Source organism: Tauraco erythrolophus, chromosome 8 (genome assembly GCF_009769465.1).
Source record: "Tauraco erythrolophus isolate bTauEry1 chromosome 8, bTauEry1.pri, whole genome shotgun sequence".
NCBI classification, from domain to species: Eukaryota; Metazoa; Chordata; class Aves; order Musophagiformes; family Musophagidae; genus Tauraco; species Tauraco erythrolophus.
In genome coordinates this window covers 7,389,652-7,410,821 of record NC_141472.1, presented here as the reverse complement: position 1 = coordinate 7,410,821, position 21,170 = coordinate 7,389,652, and the positions used below count along the sequence as shown (strand labels likewise).

The following is a 21,170-nucleotide window of genomic DNA, read 5'->3' as shown; positions in this document are numbered from 1 at the left end:
TGCAGCTTCTCTGGGCAACTTGTTCCAGTGCCTCACCACCCTCAGAGTGAAAAATTTCTTCCTTCTATCTAATCAAAATCTCCCCTCTTTCAGTTTAAAGCCATTGCCCCATGTCCTATCACTACATGCTCTTGTAAAAAGTCCCTCTCCAGCTTTCCTGTAGGCCCCCTTTAAGTACTGGAAGGCTGCTATAAGATGACCCTGGAGCCTTGTCTTCTCCAGGCTGAACAGCCCCAACTCTCTCAGCCTGCCTTCACAGGAGAGGTGCTTCAGCCCTCGATCATCTTCATGGCCCTCCTCTGGACTTGCTCCAGCAGCTCCATGTCCTTCTTGTGTTGGGGACACCAGAGCTGAATGCAGTATTCCGGGTGGGATCTCATGAGAGCAGAGCAGAGGGGCAGAATCACCTCCCTCAACTTGCTGGCCACACTTCTTTTGATGCAGCCCAGGATACAGTAGGCTTTCTAGATCTTGAACTCTGCTATCTCATGGTCACTGTAGCCTTCAACCTTCCCATCTCCAATAAGTGGCTCCTCATTTGTGAGCATGAGGTTCAGCTGTCGTGGGTTAGGCCGCTCCGGCAACCAACCCCTACACAGTCGCCCACTTACCCTCCCCCGGCCCCAGGGATGAGGGAGAGAATTAAAGGAGAAACGGGAAACCTGTGGGTTGAGATGAGAACAATTTAATACAGATGGTTTAATACACAGTGTAGATGCTCACCACCCCCTCTTATCTGCAGCCCGTCTCGTCCCGAAGCTGCAATCCCGGACGAACGCCAGGCCCCAAAATAGAGAGGGGCAGAGAGAGAGAGAGAGTACTCCGAGAGTGGGAGTACTGGAAGAGAGAGGAAAAAAGGCAATAGAGCAAAAGCGCAGCAAGTGCAAAAGAGCAAAAATGGCGAAAGAGCCGAAGCGCAAAAGCCCTTCTGTCCGGCTGTCCCTCACTTTCATACTGGGCATAACACTGCAAGATATGGAATACTAATTGGCCACTTTGGCCCTCAATCTTAAGTTCCACCACAAATCACAAGGGGAATCGTGTCCCCCTTGTCCTGGCTATGCTCCCCCCTTATCCCACCGTGCTTCTGCACTCCGGCCAGGACATGGCACACTGAAAAGTCCTTGGAGTTTCACTTCCAACTACAAACATCAGCTTGCTATCAACATTCTTCTCAGAGCGAGCCTCTGAGTAAAACCAAAACACGGAGCTCTTCTAGCTGTTAAAAAGAAGAGCTAACTCTCTCCCAGCTAAAACCAGGACATCAGTAAAGATCCTCTCGTCATTGGTTCCTCTCACTTGGGTCAGGAAATGTCACTGATGCTCTCCAGGAATCTCGTGGCTTGCTTATGCTCTGTCATGTTGTCACTCCAGCACACATCAATGTGGTTGAAGTCCCCCATGAGGACCAGGGCCTACAAACATAAGGCTGCTTCTAGCTGTTTGCAGGCCTCATGCACTTGTTCTTCCTCGTCCCTGGAAGTGTTCAAGGCCAAGCTGCATGGGGCTTTGAGCAACCTGGTGTAGTGGAGGGTGTCACTGCCCATGGCAGGGGGGTTAGAACGAGATGATCTTTGAGGTCCCTTGCAAACCAAACCATTCCACGATTGGTCAGGCAATCTATAGCAGACACTCACTACTATGTGACCTGTACTGTCTGCTCCTCTCCTGTTGTTCTTAAAGAGACTATATACCAGCATGTCTCTCTGATCCCAGGTACGTGAATACCTCCAGAGGAGGGCAATAAAGCTGGTTACAGGGCTGGAAGGCATGTCCTATGAGGAGCGACTGAGGACTTTGGGTTTGTCTAGTTTGGAGAAAAGGAGGCTGAGGGGCAACCTCATTGCTCTTTACAGCTTCCTGAGAAGGGGATGTAGAAAGGCAGGCGCTGATCTCCTTTCCCTGGGATCCAAGGACAGGATGCGTGGAAATGGTTCAAAGCCGCACCAGGGGACGTTTACGCTGGACATTAGGAAACACTTCTTTACCAAGAGGGTGGTCAAACACTGGAACAGGCTTCCTAGAGAGGTGGTCAATGCCCCAAGCCTGCCAGTGTTTGAAAGGCATTTGGACAATGCCCTTAATAACATGCTTTAATTTTTGATCAGCCCTGAAGAAGTCAGGCAGTTGGAATACATGATCATTTTAAGTCCCTTCCAACGGAAATATTCCATTCTATTTTATTCTATTCTAACACATGGACTATCATCCTGGATGAAAGACAGTATTTTTTACTATGCTTTATATTTTATTGTTCTGCTGTATTTATTATTACATAGCTGTATGTCAGTCAGCACTAATGCTAACGATTGAACATTAACACAACTCACAGACCAGCCAAAAGCACCTGCCCATACCAAAATCTGTGGTCCTTCAAATTTACCATTGATTAATCTCTACTGAAAACACTGAACAATGTTGTCATGTGTTTAGGTAATGCGTCAAAATACAAGTCATACTACCTTGAAGGTATTCATCACTGGACACTTAATTCATCAGCACAAGTATGACAGTAAAGATAACTCATGTGGAGCATGTTTAAACGTACATGAAATGCCTTCCTACCTCCAGGCATAATCTGACCAACATCCTGTACAGTTAACACCGACAACTTCTCTTCTGTATCCACTCTTATCACACCGAAACTCAGGCAATTCATAGATAACACTGCTTTTCCGGGAGGAGGCCCACCCAGTTCTGGAGGTCTGAAAAACATAAAGTCAAATCAGATATGAATCAACAGACCAATGGCAATACAGTCATCAGTCATAAAAAACACCGTGCAAGTCTCTCAGGCTTGTTAAGGTTATGAAAAATTATGGTTTCTCATTTTAAACAAACAAGAGTTCAAGACTGGTAATACATTCTAACTAGGCAAAAAAAGAGCTAGAACAAAACATCACGTAGCTTCCTCGCACTCTAAAATGTTACAGAGAGGATGTAGTTCTATTATGGGCAAACAAGTGTCAAGAATCAGCATTAGAAGGCTAAATTTTCTAAAGACCAGTAAAAATTAGAAAGTGTTTGGAGGGCTTCTTCTTGTGGAGACACTTCTTATTCAGCAGAATTGACTGAGGACCAACAATTCCCATTTGTGTAAATGTTCAACTTTCAGAATGGAATAGAACAAAAGATTCCAGGTGCTGTTGTAAAAAATACTCTTTATTTTTTTTTAAGTTGGGAAATGTCAGTTCTCCCACCAGAGAAAGTACTCTCCAAAATCTCAAAATTTTTTGTTTCAAGTTTTCTTGGAATTGATTTTCCAAAAAAGCATATTTTGATCAAACTCTGCCAAAAAATTCCAGTATATGCCATCCATATGTCTACTCAAAATCTAAGTATTTCCTTTTTTCAGAGCATCCTTTGCTATCTCCAGAAATTTAATGGTATTTTTCAGGCCAGTTACAAATATTTTTTCTTCCTTCAGCCTCCTGCTTACAAGACATAGTACGTAAGCAATTGATTTTTGAGGCATTTTATAAAGGTTCTCCAGCAACATCAGTGAGGATGAGACCTTGCTTTCCCAAGCAGTACAAAAACCAAACCCATATGGCTGACTACTTTTAAAAAATATTAAACTTTTTAAAGAAAACAAACAAAAATCTTCCATCCTTCAGTGAAGAAGATACCTGTGAGCCTCAGACTTCCTCTGTCTAGGTCTTTGGGCAGCTTTATGTGGGTAATAGTCTTTTCTGACTACGGTTTTAACATCAGATACATCTTGATAGTCAATAAATGCTTCAGTTCACTTCTCAGAAAAGAGAATTACCTGCGAATAGCAACAGTCAGTGCCTCTGAGGAACTAGCACAGGGACAGATTACTTCTGGTCTCAAACCTCTGGATTGAAATACATTCAGGAATGCATCACAGGAAGATATTGACCCTGAAAAAGAACAATCACACAACTGGAAAAACTTTGCCATGGGCAGGAAAGCTTGAGCTGCAGGATTTCAAATGCCCATGCTTACTCTCAGCTCAGCTATACAAATATGGCTGCATCCATGCACAAAATCAATATACTTTCAAACTGTTTAAAAGACACACCAGCCTATTATTAGACGTTAGATTTGGAGAAAAAAATCCCAGTGGTTAACAACTAATACACCAAATGAAATTCACAACTGCATACTCTCTCTGGCAGTGAGAAACATAATGGAAAGTCCTCCAGTGATCAGAATACTTTGTCACTAAGTGTAACTGTATCTGTCAGCTTCCTATATAGCTCCTATATGAGTGTTTCTTACGCAAGTCAGAACCAAAGCATTTGGAAATTAACATTAAATGCTTCTGACATATCTTCACTTCAGTTCAGAACTCTACCTACTCAGCCCAAAATGCAAGAGGATATCTCATGACCTAAAGCTTTGTATTTTACAGCTGTGGAATTGCAGCACGTATCTCAAACCAGCAAACTTCACTGATTGTACTACATCCTAGGTATAATTCCATGTCAATTCATATAAGAGCACAGCACTGACGAAGATAAAGTTAAAAAATGAATTTATGCAGCTAAATATAGCTAAGAAATGCAGACAGCAATGAAAAAGCAGTGGCATCCCTAGCATACGAATAGTATTTTACTATAGAACAAACTGCCTAACTTTCTAAGCATAAGCTCTGAAGCAGTGGTTACAAGAAATATAGTCTTAGCAAGACCATTTCAAGCTTTCATCTTCCACCATCACGACTTGTTGACCTCTCATCATGCAACCCCAAGGAATTTGAAATACTTTTGATTTTCTGGTGTATGAGAACAGCAAAATTAAGCAACTAAGGTATATTCTTGCCTTTTGCAAAAAAAGCCTCCCAGTTGCTTTCTCGAATTACTGTAAACCACCATCATACGACTAACAGAAAAAGGCAAGAACCTATCACATACTCTAGTTAACAGTTGTCATGGTTTTGAGTTAAGGCTGTGGCTGCTCCCATTTTTATGTCCTTGCACATGACTGAGATAAGTCCTAGGGGCACGTACAGAATCAGACACACTGCAACTCAAAGATTTTATGTCTACATGCAATACATGAGCAACTACTTTGAAACTGGCGTTATGATTTACTTAAAATTTAAAAAATCTCTTTCAAATTACATTGCCAACTATTCTTTATATAAAGAATAGATCCTTCAGAACATTTTCTATGCAAGTTTTGCTCCAGTGTCCTTGGCAAAGAAATACTGCTGCTGTGTCTGTTCTGCTGAAGATGAACGATAGCCAGTGCTGCTGAGCTCCTACAGTGCAGACCCAGAGTCCTGTGATTTAGTGTGCTTTAGTTCACCTTGGACTGACACTCAGAAAATGCACCCATACTCACATGGATTAGCTCCATCTGCCACTATTAACATTCGTAAAGAGCTCAGACTGACATCTCTCTGATCCCTCTGAGCCAAAAGTGACCAGTGCATATCACGTGATTTTACTACCGCTACATGGGCTGAAAATAAAAAAATAATTATGGTGTGTGTGTAGAACAAAATAAAGACAAATTATAAAATTATATAAATATTTCTGTACATTTATGTAAATCCATGGAACAAATTACAAACCTAGAAAACAAATACAAATGCCAAATATTTAACTATGACACATGTATACTCACATCTGTCTCCAGATGGACTTGATTACAGAATTTAAGTGTTTACTATAAATTCAAATACTGAGATGACAAACAGTTTCTTTAAACAGATCCAATAGAAGAAGCCATCAACGCCTCTCATCAATGAATCTATCAGTACATACAATACTGAAATGAAGTACCCAGTTGCTAAAGCTGTGGCAAAGAAGTTCAGCTGAACAAAACAGCAGTGCCTTCAGCTAGAGCAGATATTTTATACAAATAATTTTTTTTTTTCTTTTAAATCATCCAAAAAGAGATGGGTTTAGTAAAAATACTTTAAGGTTACCTTTGTACGAGCAGACTTTCTGTATCCAGGAAAGAGGATTAACCTTCATTAATGCATAGGGAATACTGATGACATGCATCCTGTTCATAACACTCTATGAGAAAAATGTTGAAAAAATAAACTTTAAATGGCTCAAAGAATACACAGCATGTACCGATACTTAAAAAACAAAACCAAACCATCACAGCTACAGCACAACTCTTAAATTTAACTGCTAGTGAAAACTATGTGTATAGTCAGTAAAAACATAAGCTATGTCTGTGCAGTCTGTTACTGAAAAAGTAACACTTTATCCTGGAAAAGATAAGTATTGAAATACAAATCGTTTGAGAGAATTTATGACCTCATTCTGATAACCAATCCTCTACCCCTGAGAGAAGCAATTTGCTGCAGTTCTATTTCATTCATTCAAATACTCACTGTTAATACACCATGCCAAAGGCCTGCATCTCTTTTGAAATCCAAGACATTTGTTAATGTTTCAGCTGAAAGTGAAGGCAAAACTATCAGACTTAAGAAGCATATTTATGAGAATATTTAAGAACTCAAAATATTTGCTAAAGCAACTATGAAGCTTCCAACACCACTAAGAAATCCAAGCCATGTTGCTATGCCTTCTTGTCTATAACAAACAGGCTGCTTAAGCTTAAAGTGTCTTATTTTACTTACAACGATGACCTTCAAATTATTATTATAGACTAGATTATTACATGGTATTTAAGACTCTGTTTTCATTACAATACCACTTCCATGTGTTTGTTACATTTGCCAATGAACTACGCAGACAAACTTTAATTTTGATGCAAACTTTTGCAGCTGAACTGAAAAAGTTCAGCTATATTTGAAAGAACTAAATTTAGTGAGAAATATTATCATGGCTGTACTAAACGCTCTTCAACGTCTTCTCTGAGAAATCTGAACACTTTATGTGATTTAAAAAAATAGAATCAAAGATCTGAAATCAAAGATTAAACCTGATTTTAGATGGACATCTTATATTGATCAGGCAAACTTGCTTATCACTGATGTAGGATGGCTGCACGCACAAGAAATTATTCTTCGAGGTGTTTAAGTTTTCAGAATGTACACAGCTATGTCCCAGTAAATAAAATACTTCAGTAAGTCAGCCACATATCATTCTCTGAGTGACTGAGAGCTCCAATCACTGAGACACATAGTCCGTACATAAGGAAATGCAAATCTTACATACTCTCAATTCTTTTCAACCTTCATGGAACTGGAGCTGCTGGAGAAAGCAGTCAGCAGTTTCACAGCATCTTATGACAGACTCTGTATGATCCTCATAGAAAAACTGAAGAAGTATGGGCTCGATGAGCAGACAGGGAGGAGGACTGAAAACTGGCTGAAGTAGAAAAGAGAGATGAAGCTACGGAAGTGAGTCCAGTAAAGGGCCAAAGACGAACTGGGAATTGGTGCATTTGGAAAAACTTTATGCAGGGGTGACCGAGCAGTGGCAAAAGTTGCCCAGATAGTGGAGTTTCCATCCTCAGAGATACTGAAAGCTGTCTGGACATGGTCCTGGGGGACTGGCTCTGGGTGGCCCTGCTTGAGCTGAGGTATTGGACCAGATGACCTCCAGAGGTCCCTTCCAACCTCAGCCATTCTACGATTCTGTGTGTCCCAAGATACTTTAGCACATACTACCGTATTATGGGATAAAAACCAGTCAAATCACGAGATTCTTCCAGCAAATAGATTTCAAAGGAAAAAGTTTTTGGTTAATGGTGGCACAGATGAACTCTGCATATGGTCAAAGCCAGGTGCAGTTCTTTGATATTTTTTGAGAGAATGACTGAAAACAAGTAAATCTCTCACTTTATCCAAATCCCTAGGGAGATGTTGTTTTGTATGACATGCTTAACTAAGAGGAAGATCCCTTCCTTTCTGAAAATAGGAACTACTGTGGCCAAAATTGTGAAGCTGCAAGAAGGTACACACAAAACAGAAGGCAAAGCTTTATACTGGGTATGGTCCATACAGAACACAAACCTTGTGTCTACATTTAGCTCATATCCGGGGCTAAACACTAGCCAGCTGTTCTGTTACCCAATGACCCCTCCCCATTTGAGGAGTCAGGAAAAGAAAGGAAGACCCATGAGTTGAGATAAAAATTATTTAATAATTGAAATGAAATAAAATGGAAAATAATAATGATAATAATGTATACAGACAAATAATGCATGGTGTAATTGCTCACCATCCCAGAGCAGGAAAATCCCCAAACTGCAATCCCAGAAGAGTGCAGGCCTCGGGAGCAGAATGACAGGTGAGACCCTCCAGGGATGGCAATCATTGAGAAAGACCGTGCCCAACAAACTTTCCAATCTACAGTGAGCATGATGTTGCAAGGTATGGAATACCCAACTGCCAATTTAACCGTCAATTGCCCTGGCCACGCTCCCCCCAGGTTCTTGGATATCTGGGTCGTTAGCAAAACCGAAAAGTCCTTGATCACTATAGATGCCTGTATACCACAGCTGGCTACAAATTAAAACAAAGTGTCTTATCAGCTTTATTCTCCCTGAATCAGGTGCTGCAGTCTTCTTAAAAATGCAGCTTACTTCAGAAATGTAGCTTTTCTGAACAGAAATCTGATTCTATGATTCTATCCCAGCGAAACCAGAATATCTTGTGACAGCATCTCTAGCACGTGCCAATAGAAATTTGAAAAATGAACATACAAGAGGACAAGAGAATTCAGTATCCTCTGTGAAGGGCTGAAAGGTTAACAGCTAGCAACACTACCCCATATTCATCTGAAAATTAAGATATGTAGACCCCATTGATCCATAACTGGTTGCCATCATCCTTTCAGGATTCAGGAATCGCTGTGCAATCCTTTACCTACAAGCTGGGTGCACCGTTCGCACTCCCAGCGCAGTTCTTTTAGTTGGCAGCTGTGATGGAACAGTGTTCCGATATGAAAACGGGAGAGGGTCTTAGATGATAACTAAAAAAAGTACAGATATCTGACTGTGAAAATCTCTTTTACCCTATCGTACTACTTGTATGGACTTTGGAGGACTACAAGGATAAGCCAATTGCTGAAAACAGGACAGGAGGAAAAAAAAGTGCAAAAGAGGACGGTTAGCAACTATTAGCAATCTGCTCATGCCCTCAAATGAGCTATCTAGAATCACAGACGTAGTTCACTTAACTGGGCCAAAAAACTTGCACTAGGACTTTGAACTTTGAGATTTAGGCAGGCAGAGTCATCAAAGGTACAAGAGCAGTAAAGGCAAGCAAGTTGGGGTGTTTTTTAATATGTTAACTCTCAGACTTTCTTGATCAAGCCTTTCTTTCAAAGGTCAAGTGTCACATTCCTAGGAATCACGAAGTAGAAGAGTTGTAAGGACTATGATGCATATAACATTTCACTTAGTCATTACTGGGTTTCAAGTCAAGACTTCAAAGGGCCTTCTTTTTGGTCAATAACTGCAACTCCTTCTCCTGAGAGATAAGAAGCTGCATAACTGACACCAGTGCGTCCACATGGCACACCAGTCTGCACTGTTAGAGCAGCTACAACTGGAACGGGCAGCATCCAAAGCTCTTCGAAGAGATCCAAGCTAAACATAATGGCCTCTAGGCTCAGTCTAAGAACTCTCTCTCAATTTCTGCTCTAAGGGCTCCTCTGACTCTGCATGTGGCCATCTCAAACCGGCTGCCTTATGACTTCATAGAGTGGCCAGTGCGTTCAAAACGCATTAGGGAGGGTAAAACAGATTTGTAGCAAAGCTGTTTCCAGAAGGATGAAAAATCAGTTTAGCTCTTACCACTGACTAAAACATTTATGAAGACTGAAAAACCCAAACCCTTTAATAAAATTAATAAGGATCTTAGGTTAAAAAAAATCTAATACACATTAATTATACTTTCACAAGTGGCTTCTTACTTTCCTTCACATATCACACCAATTATGAATGAGGAATTTTGTCTTTCCCTTTGCAGTTAAAGCTACAACAGCTTATCTAAAGTACTTTTAAGACAGTAAACGTGATTTTGCAACATAAATTGTCTGAACATTCAAAGCTATGAGTATCATTTTGAAGTTGTACCTATCCTGCTTACCTTCTGAATAACCACATGCCTGAGTCAATGCATGACAGTGTGCCAGCATGGAAGCGTGAGATATAGTAATGCCCACTGTGCTGCCCTCTTTACTTGTTTTGTACTGAAAAAGAGAAAGTTTACACAAGCATTAGTTTAACAACAAAAGCTAGAAGATTTACAGTAGTGAACTGAAAGGATATTTTACTACAAAAATGAAGTGAACTTTAAAAAAAAAATATTAAAAAAGCTAGCATAAAAGACACATTTCTGTTGAGAGAATACACTAATATAATAAGAAATGTGACTGTTTCTCTAATCCAATTAAACAAATTGCCCCCAGGATGCAAAAATGCCAATTATCCCCAATCTTCAATCTGACTCAGCACAACCACTCAAATGACAGTTCACCTGGCAACCTTGAGGGAAACATTTTTGTTCAAGTCCTGAAACTGCCATCCTAAAAGAGCAAGAGCCCCAAAGAGAGATCTGAAGGGAGAGAAAGAGATCCCAAGTGGGCGAGAGAGAAACTTCCCGGCTAACTCTCATCTATGTACTGGGTATGACGTTGCCTCAACCCTAATCTAAGCTCAAATCATAAAGCCAGGAGTGGCAGGTCCTTTGCTCCGGCTGTGCTTCCCCCCAGCTTGTTGTGGCACCTGGCAAAATATGAGAAGCTGAAAAGTCCTTAAGATCTTAGCAACAACTGTAAACACCAGTGTGTTATTGATGTTCTTCTCATACTAAATCCAAAACACAGCACTATTCTAGCTACTAAAAATAGAACTGTCCCAGTTGAAACCAGGACACAGTTAAATATTATAGTCATCTCTTTTATTGCACCACGAGATTAAGAGAAGAAAACATGCTGTGACATAAACTGCAACAGGGTAACTGTAAATTAGGCATATTATATTGGATCACCTCAATATAAGCAATCTCAGCACTGGCATCCCGTACTTGTGGATGCCAGTCCTTAGTTGGTTTTGCCAGATGCTTCCCATCAATCACAAACCAAATGAGACGAGGCCAGCCTTCAAAGAAAAAGAAAAGTTACTGCCATTACAGTTCCAAAACCAGCTTTTTTTCCCCAGTACAGAGATAACAACAGAAGGGAAGCAAAAGCTGCAGCATCACCTCCCTGACAGGAAGAAGCAGCGCTAAATACTGTCGTGACAACGAAGGCAGTTGTTGTTTATATTTAAGCTAGAAGCATGCAAGCAAACTCAAAGGTTCCTGTCTAATAACAGCAATGGATATACCCACTTTTTATCCTATAAAGAAATTTGAGTTGCTTAAAAAACATACCTTTGAATGTAACCACCTCACCAGTCTGAGCTTTAGGAAGGCCTTTCTGACAGGCATCGGTGGTTAAAGCCAGCGTTACTCCACAGCTGCCCAAAAGAAATCCAATCTGCTGGCTGCCAGCATCCTACAGAGAAACCGTGTTACAGCAAGCTTACAAACAAGGAAGCTTTTGTATAGTTTACTGTAACTTTTCCAGGTTTGGAAAATTTAAGCCAATCTATATCACAGGAAAAACCAAACATCTATCCCATAAGACCTTTTATGGAAGACAAGAGACTGAAGTCTATGCTCAAAAGGCTTAGTTTTTGCTTAGTGCTAACTAAGATGGATTCGGCAGTAGATCTGGCAAGCAATGGTAGCAAGTAGTGTCAAAAGCAATGGCTGTGCATCCTTCTCCAACCCAACACGGCCGTTTATAAGTTCTGGTAAAACAGAGAGCTGGTCTGATGCTGTTTCTGAGGCACTGAAGAGTAGAGCTTGTAGCTTTTCAGCTGTGATTGCACACCTTCCCTAATAATCTCAATGTGTGTGGGATCATGCTCGTACTACCAATACCTATGTGTGTGTCCACCTGCCTGTGCTCTCATTACTCAGTGTGAGAGCTGAAAAGATAGCATTTCTGTGTTATATTTTAAGAAATAACTTCATACATATTTTCAAAAATAATGAATTAAAGTAATTTCTACAGTTACATATCCCAAAATAGCTAATTTATTAGCTTCATGCTATTTCCCCCCTTCCCTAACTAAATGTTAAACACCTTCCAAACACATAATGCACACTTAGTACTTCAGCTGATGCACCACACTACTTGCAAAAGTGTAGGCTTTCAGGGGTCGCACATAAAGACTACAGGATTTAGATTCCCCCCATCCCTTATTTACTTATGAAGCCATAAAAACGTTGAATGTATTTGCCTACCTTTCTTGTTAGTGGAACTTCTATTGGGACAGGAATAAGTTCTGCCAGGAGACATCCATAAAATGCCACCATAAACATAACTGGATCGCTATTAGGAAATACGAGAGCTACCTACAAAAATACATTAAAAGAACAAGAAATATTTTTTGTCATCGTTTATGCGGGAGGACTGCTTTTTAATTTGTGGAAAAAAAAATCTTCACAGCAACATTCAGGTTCATATTTAAACTAGGAACAGAAATACTAAATGTTATGATAATATAGTATTAGAAGGCTTTTTTTTGCTAAAACTGTTCCTCACTATCTGATCCACAGAGATCACTTCGAACAGGAGCCTACCCGGTCTCCAGACTTCAGCAGTGGTTCGTTCTTAGTGGTTAGCTTATTTAGCAGGGTATACGCTAACTTCAAGCTTCGACTCCACAGCTTGCCTAGAAAAAAAAAGACAATACAAAAATTAAAAGACAAAGACTAAAATGTTAACATTTAATTGGAAAATCTCAGTGCCTTATACATGCACCAGGTAAGCTGGCAGTATTAGAACAGGGTCAAGAGGCACGTGAGCAAGTAATTGGGGAAAAGTGAACACTGCCGTTGTGAATGCAATCCCACTTCACAAACCTACTGAGTTCTTCCCGTGCTTCAGTGCATGCGTGCACACACACATGTAGTCTGGTTGACACCAAAAGGCACATAACAAGACTCCTTCCTAAGGGAGAAAGTAATCTGCTTGGGATAAAAAGAAAAATCCTGAACTAGAAAAAAATTAACTGAAATTTAAGAAACAAAAGGGTAGGAATAAATGTCACAATATCCGGCTCTGTGGAATGCCAGTTCAGTGCTCAGCAGCGATCTCCACAGTTCTCAATAATTCAGAATAAATTATTCCAAGCTATTAAATACAAAGACTACAATCTAACTACTTATTTGACATAATATAAAAGTCAATTTTTAATTTGTAGCATCCAAAAAAAAGAGCTTTGCTAAAAAACTTTATAAAAAAATGAGCAACAGTAAAACCCCTCCACTGTAAATGGTAAATCAAAGCAAGCAACCAAAGCACGCCGTGGCAAACAGCATCTGGAACTCAGCTTCCTAGCACACGGTCTTTGTTAGGGACTGACATCCACACTCAATCCTTTGAGACCATGCAGCAACTATCAGTTATTTTGTGTTTGTCAGTCTCAAATTTCTTCAACAGGCTTTTTTCTGTGTAGTTTCCAAATATATTAAAAAAAAGTAAAACAATACAACCACATCAAATCAACAGTTCTTTATAGAACTGGCCACACCGTGTACTTGGCAGAGTCCGAGTACAATTTAGAGTTTGGCTTCTCATTAATTTTTTTTCTTTTTTTTTTTTTAAAAAAAAGTAAAACTAAACATGATATTCTAACAATTCTCAAAGCTCCACTGCCAAGTGATGAAACTAATGCAGCTGCTCAGTTACCCTTCCTGTAAGCATACTTCACCTGCACTCGCAAACAAGAAATTTTAACATTCTAACACACTACGCAATGAAATGCTGCAGTTAACTGTCCTGGGGGACACAATTATTTTCCAAAAAAAATGCAATTACTGTAACAGTTCATTGATACAGGCAAGTTTTACTTCTGACAATAACATCTTTAATATGCTCCTGAAGTACAAGTCTTCTCGACAAGAATATGGAAGGAGATGCTAAAATTTAACATCTACTCTAGGAATCTGAACAGTGTGTTATTAGTCATCTGTTTCTTCTTATTTTATACCAGGCTACTTTTAGTGTTCTTTTAAGAAAAAAAAATCCACAATTATTTGACATTTACAGATAGCCGCTTGTAACGAATCAATAGCTTATCCATTTTTCCTTCATTAACTTTATTTAAAATGTTTTTCATATACAAATTCATAATTTGCATTTGAAAGGCAATCTCAAAGTATCTGTCACGAGCATAGTTAGTCCCTCTTAAGTAAAGCAAATTGTTAATTCCATGATGAATATCTAATTCTTCCCTACAGTTATCACCAATACCTACCGTAGGTGAGTGTATAAATAGCTTTCCCAGTTGTATCCAATGCAGTCAGACACGGGGCTTTCGGCTGGGTAGTTCCCCAGCGCTGCAGGGCAGCCAGCAGGGAAGGCGGCCAGTTGGTTACCACGCCTAAGGGTTCACCCTTCAGTACATTCATTTGATTTCCTTCAGGCTTTGGTTGGTTTGGGTCAGGCTGTTGCACTAAAACCAGAGCACAGTAAACCAGCAAACGTCAATCCTTACAAAGTGTCCAAGTTACACTTCACAGACTATTCTACGAACTGTTCTCACCTTCCTCACAGCTATCATCACTTCTCCTCTGCTTTATGATGATATCCTAATCACCTGTTGGCTTCACAAAAAATAATTACCATCACTTTGGAGTTCTAACTGCACATTATTCAAAGGACTTGGCCACAGGAACAGAATTTGAATCCCTACTTCACTCTCTTTCTCTACTTTGAAAGATGACATTTTCTGCTGTTTGTTCTGCACATCTATTTAAATGAAAGCCTACACCAAGTCAACAAGCATTATCACTAAGAATGTCTCCAGTGACAATCAGACATCTTATTTTTGCTGCATGGAATTCTCGACCAGTGATGAAGAACGACACTATGCTTCTGTAACAACATATATTAAAAAACCCAACAGATGAAATGCTCGATATAGATTACCTACAACTAAAACTGTACTGCTCACAGAATACTTTGTTGGATTTCTAGATTATCTCTCTCAGTTGCGGAACATTGCAGGGTTTGTATGCCATTTGCTCTGAGTAGCTGGCTGTTAAAATCCTGCCCCAAGCTGCTCAAGAAGGTGAAGTATCTTGATCCCAGTCAGTAAAACAAAGTCACAGTCAGACTTAGCTAACAGTCAATCTGAAGGACAGTCAATTGAAGGACATGGAGCTGCTGAAGCAAGTCCAGAGGAGGCCACAAAGATGATCCGAGGGCTGGAGCACCTCTCCTATGAAGGCAGGCTGAGAGAGTTGGGGCTGTTCAGCCTGGAGAAGACAAGGCTCCAGGGTCATCTTATAGCAGCCTTCCAGTACTTAAAGGGGGCCCACAGGAAGGCTGGAGAGGGACTTTTTACAGGGGCATGTAGTGATAGGACAAGGGGCAATGGCTTTAAACTGAAAGAGGGGAGATTTAGACTGGATATAAGAAAAAAAAAATTTCACTCTGAGGGTGGTGAGGCACTGGAACAAGTTGCCCAGAGAAGCTGCAGATGCCTCATCCCTGGAAGTGTTCAAGGCCAGGTTGGATGAGGCTTTGGGCAACCTGGTGTAGTGGAGGGTTTCCCTGCCCATGGCAGGGGGGTTGTAACTAGATGATCTTTGAGGTCCTTTCCAACTCAAACCATTCTATGATTCTATGATTCAATCCATGTCATAACTAAAATTAAAAGTTCAAAGTGATGCCCTCTGTTCTTCACAACGACATACCTGCACCTCAATGAAAGTTTGCCTGAAAAATCTTTGGCGAAAGACTAGAACCACATTCACTTCATATTTTAAATTATCAAAAAGAAGAACAGGGAATCTAGTAGCAGCTGCTCAAAAAGTCACATTGTGAACAAAATGTTCATTTATTCTTTAAGACTACGAGAACAGAAGAAAAATCATTCTGCAAATGATGCATTTTTCCAGCTGATGCTGCTGGATTTAAAGGCAGCTACATATTGCTAAGCAATTTCTACATTTGTTAGAGATGCTTTTCTTTCTGGACACATGCATACAGCAAAGAGAAGTCTTTCTACGACAAGATGACCCACTTAATGGATGAGGGAAAAGCCGTGGATGTGATCTGCCTAGACTTTAGTAAAGCCTTTGACACCATTTCCCACTGCATACTCCTGGAGAAACCGGCTGCTCACGGCTTGGACAGGTGCATTCTTTGTAGGGTAAAAAACTGTCTGGATGGCTAAGTCTAAAGAGTTGTGTGGAATGGAGTTAAATCCAGGCTGGTCACAAGTGGTGTTCCCCAGGGCTCAGCATCAGGGCCAGTTCTGTTTAATATCTTTATCAAGCATCTGGATGAGGGGATTGAGTGCACTCTCAGTAAGTTTGTAGATGACACCAAGTTGGGCAGAAGTGTTGATCTGCTCAAGGGTAGGAAGGCTCTACAGAGGGATCTGGACAGGCTGGATCGATGGGTTGAGGCCAGCTGTATGAGGTTCAACAAGGCCAAGCGTCAGGTCCTGCACCAGGCTTACAAATCCCCACACAACGCTACAGGCTTGGGAAAGAGCGGCTGGAAAGCTGCATGGTGGAAAAGGAGCTGGAGGTATTGGTCAACAGCCAGCTGAGTATGAGCCAGCAGAGTGCCCAAGTGGCCAAGGCAGTCAATCACATCCTGGCTTGTAACAGCAATAGTGTGGCCAGCAGGACAAGGGATGTGACCATCCCTCCGTACTCAGTACTTATGGGGCCGCACCTCAAATCCTGTGTTCAGTTTTGGGCCCCTCACTACAAGAGGACATTGAGGTGCTGGAGTCTGTCCAGAGAAGGGCTACAAAGCTGGTGAAGGGTCTGGAGCACAAGTGTTACGAAGAGCAGCTGAGGGAACTGGGGTTGTTTAGCGTGGAGAAAAGGAGGCTGAGGGGAGACCTTATCGCTCTCTACAACTACCTGAAAGGAGGTGGTAGCGAGGTGGGTGTTGGTCTCTTCTCTCAAGTGTCAAGCAATAGGACAAGAGAAAGCCTCAAGTTGCACTGGGGGAGGTTTACATTGGATATTAGGAAAAAATTCTTCAGTGAAAGGGTTGTCAGGCATTGGAACAGGCTGCCCAGGGAAGGGGTTGAGTCACCATCCCTGGAGGTGTTTAAAAGATATGCAGATATGGTGCTTATGGTGGACTTGGTTTAATGGTGGACTTGGCAAGCCTAGGTTAACGGTTGGACTGGATCTTAAAGGTCTTTTCCAGCCTAAACGATTCTATGACTCTAAGAAAATAGTGGGTTTTAGCTGAGCTATATCTGCAGAGCATGTACAAGCACTACCCTTTCATGTAGTGCACAGATAAGACATATTGCCCAGGGCACGCAATGTGTTTAATTCCTCTGAACCTCTAAAATAATGGCAGTTTCTGGATTTCAAGAATAGGATATTAACATGTATGCAAACAATATCATCATAATAAATTCCAGTTACTAGCAAGTAACTTTTTTCATCAAACTGACCAGCTATAAAGCAGCTTTTCAGAGCAGAACGTGGGGGTGCTTACAGACAAGCAGTTGAATGTGAAGGGCCAGGGAGGCCATGGAATCTCCATGTTCGGAGATGCTCTGAATTGGACTGGACACAGCTCTGAGCAGCCTGAGCTAGTCAGACCTGCTTTGAACAGGAGGTTGGACAGAGGCTTCCAGAGGTCCACTGTACTATCAGTTACACTTAGGCTACGCCCCGACTTACTCCAGAGAGTACCCTCTATAAATTCGCTGATTACCACAGGGCAGAGTTTAGAATCTCTGAGGCAAAAAGTGACCATGGGATCACCACCAAACATGACAATTTCTGGATGCACCAATAAGTTCTTGACAAAAATGTGAATAGAACTTCTCCAAATGTCTGTAAATCACTGTCTTTAGTATTCACTAGCTCATCACACTGGTTCAAATTGGGCTGAATCAGAAGAGTTTCCAAAGTGAGGGAGGAGAGGAGAGCAGAGAAGTAGTACACTGAGTAGCAGGGTTGAATTGAAGATTACGTTTCACTTGTCATAGCATATGACCTTTCTCTCTCCAATATAACAACTTCACCATGATTTGTTTTCTATTGAGAAGAGAAAAAGAGAACACTGGCTTTTGTGTGCCGCTTACACTACGAGTGAAAAACGTATTTGAAAGAAAATTAACCTTCTAGCAGTTCTTCAAAATCATCAACAAAAAACTCTTTCAAAGGTGGGCGTTTTGGTCTTTTCAAGGTATTTAGAAGCTGCTGGATTTTAGATGACACTCTGCTATTCACTGGGACACCTGCCAAACAGAAAAGATTTATTACTTACCATATATTAATAAACATACACTAAAATCATGCTACCACATTGCTGACAACATCATGCTAAGATCAGCACAGCGTTTAGGTGGAAGAGTGATTCAAGATGAGCAGCTTGTTTGGAAAGAAAAAGCTTTATTCAGTTACAGTTTCAACCATGGACTGACTTGTTTTAAAACAATGCTGTTCCCTAGCTACCTGGCTGATGCATATACCTTCTCAGACTTTAATTTAGTTTTTCAAACTGCTGACTCCTTGATGTGATTCCAATACAAACCTGAAAAACATTCTTTTCTTCAAAAGTCTAGGTATTTGCTACACCTTAACATTCATTCAGTTCTGAAAGTGAGAGAATGCTTGGAAAAAAATAAGTGAAGCTTTCGACATTTTACAGGGCTAGCAAAAAATAATCACAACACAAACCCATGTTGAATTCTGATTTGCATTTGTAAAGGTGATATATTTTTAAAAATGTAATATAAATGTGTATGTTTGTTTCTATTTATTTAGATTTAAAGTTCTGAGGCACTATAAGATTAAAATTGTGAGACTAAAGGGTTTACCTTGCCGTTTAGTATAGAAATATACAGAAATGGGGACATTGCTCCCACCAGCAGAACATGGGAAATACAGTACAGTTTCCTCTCCTATGACAGGCCAACCGATACACCACACCACTGCAAAGCTTTGGAGGAGCCAGGCACATAGCACACAACGAGTGTCAAGCTCTGCTACGCACTCATTCAGAAAAAGGGACACACATTGAAAGGTAAGAGGTTTATAGCACAATCACCATCTGCAGTTTCCAAAATGCTGCTGTTGTAGCCTCTGGGAACTCCTCGTACTGATGCTAACTGTGGATGCTCATGATGTAAATGTTCCACCAGGCCAGTGGTTACATCTGGAGGTGCAGAGTGGTTATCTGTAGAAATGGAAGACAGACATGGGAGCTCATCAGTCATTTTAAGGATCAATATATCCAAAGTAGCTTCTTACAGCATGCTTGCTGTTTTCTCATGTGTTTTTAACAAAACTCTGATTTCTCTGATCAAATTGTAACCCAAATGTTTTATAATGTATATTTATATAGGGAAGGAAGGGCAATTCTCAAATCCTCATATACTCAGAGCCTTGTAACACCTTGTAACAACCTTGAAGCAAAAAGCCTGCTTTGCCTGGAACTGCACCATGTTTCCTTGCTGCAGAACAATGCTTAGGGAATATCGTCATTCCAAAACTGTGACCTAGATGGAGTGGTTTTGAATGGAATCACAGGAAATGGCAGTATCTGGTAGAAGTGTTCAAATGAGAGGCCTGAAGTATTCAGAATCCTGATGAGTAAAAATAGCAGTGCAACAGGAAAGAGCTTAAGAACATGGTGCTGCACTGCTTGGGGTCATGCAGCTCTGCAGTGATACCCCTGGAAGGACCTCAGCATGCCACAAATTCTGCAGAAAGAACTCAAAGCACAGGGAGATCTAGGCAGTGCTGTGAAATACATATATTACTCCACTCATTTTGAGGAAGTGATTAGCACTAAAATAACAAGTGCTCATGGCTCTGTTCACAGATTTCCAGAGCTGACATACAAGCCACCAGTGCAGCCTGAAGTGGTTTTAGAAGGAACACCAGAAGAAAAAATTAAATCCATTCCCATACTTTCCAATGGTCATCACTGCAATGCCAATTTTTGTATTGCAGAGACCTGTCTTGTTGGCTACGAACCAAAGACCACAAATTCCTTTCATGTGGGTAAGGTACGAGGAGAGCAAAGTATCACTTAACGTCTCTGACAAATGCCTGAGTTAGAACCAGTAGAAAGAAAAGGTGACAACTATGTGTAAAACTGATCTGAATAACCACTATACAGGATACATGTATCCAGAGTAAATGGAAAAGTTCTCACTGTGTCATATATAATTTTGGAGTTGGTTTTGGTTGGGTTTTCTTCCTTACTGCAGTCTGAAAACATGACTTCACGCAGCATGCAGGTGAGAAGCTATGCATAAAATTTCAGAAGTTGAAATGCTGAATGGATGCATATTCCTGAAGGGAAAAAGCAATCTCCTGCCCACACTCATGAGGCAGATATTTGAAATACAAAAGCTCTGCAATTAGAGGCTCAGAAAATAACACATGGAACAAGCTATTTGGGAATGTTTATGGAAGAGCATACTTGGGAACAGCTCAAAGAAATCACACAAAAAAATGAGAATGCTCAGAGAAGAAACAAAAAACCCATTAACAATCATTCTCAACTGAAAACAAGCACAGAATATAGCTATATATGGAGGTGCTAATCTACAGCATTCAGATCTCTTACAAGCATCTCAGAGCCAAGTTTCACGCAAATCAATGTCCCTCACCACAGAACGGAAATGGCACGGGTCCTTCCGAACAACTTCTCTGCTGTCCACGGCTGTTTCATCTTACATACAGCAGAGAACTGACTGTCCCAAGTCTGCCTTGAGAAGGCAAAATTTGGCAAATTTTTTTTCTACGTATGTAGAAGGATAAGTTCAAGACTTACGCTCAGACAAAAATCACATTAGCTTAATCAATTATTTAGGCATTTTATTAAAATATGTCCATGAGAATCCATAAAATTAGCCTATATCATCTAGAGACACTATGGCAAAGTAGAGAAAGAGAAGTGGTGAGGAGTCAAAAAAAAAAGTCTGAACAGAATTGTGACTTCATGAATAAATTTAACTGGATTTAGACTGAAGCACCTTTCCATTACTGACTAGAAGACAGAGATAAGTGCAAGAGAGAACAGTGGCCCAAGAAAAAAGGTATGGGATACAATACAGAAAATTAAAAGCTAGGCACTGTAGAGAAAGTAGTCTCTAGGGAGGAATCTGAGTGAAGACTCAAACACTTTAGAAAAGTCCCTATCTAGAAGGAAGTCAGGTTAGACCTAGAGATTGCTGTGTATGATTGTTTTGTCTCTAGG

General features: G+C 40.6%; 1 protein-coding gene across 3 annotated transcripts in view; it reads right to left on the bottom strand.

Moving 5' to 3' along the window:
• DIP2A (DIP2 acetate--CoA ligase A) overlaps positions 1 to 21,170 on the bottom strand; it is a 138,795-nt gene that overhangs the window by 45,380 nt on the left and 72,245 nt on the right. For all 3 annotated transcript variants that reach the window (XM_086616101.1, XM_086616102.1, XM_086616103.1), the window contains 13 exons: positions 19,008 to 19,136; positions 18,076 to 18,195; positions 14,221 to 14,418; positions 12,542 to 12,633; positions 12,203 to 12,313; positions 11,282 to 11,405; positions 10,898 to 11,007; positions 9,995 to 10,097; positions 6,323 to 6,387; positions 5,903 to 5,996; positions 5,314 to 5,433; positions 3,770 to 3,884; positions 2,566 to 2,705 (listed from right to left, as the gene is read on the bottom strand). In XM_086616101.1, the coding sequence (XP_086472227.1) occupies positions 2,566 to 2,705; positions 3,770 to 3,884; positions 5,314 to 5,433; positions 5,903 to 5,996; positions 6,323 to 6,387; positions 9,995 to 10,097; positions 10,898 to 11,007; positions 11,282 to 11,405; positions 12,203 to 12,313; positions 12,542 to 12,633; positions 14,221 to 14,418; positions 18,076 to 18,195; positions 19,008 to 19,136 (1,521 nt within the window). The remainder of the gene's footprint in view (positions 1 to 2,565; positions 2,706 to 3,769; positions 3,885 to 5,313; positions 5,434 to 5,902; positions 5,997 to 6,322; positions 6,388 to 9,994; positions 10,098 to 10,897; positions 11,008 to 11,281; positions 11,406 to 12,202; positions 12,314 to 12,541; positions 12,634 to 14,220; positions 14,419 to 18,075; positions 18,196 to 19,007; positions 19,137 to 21,170) is intronic.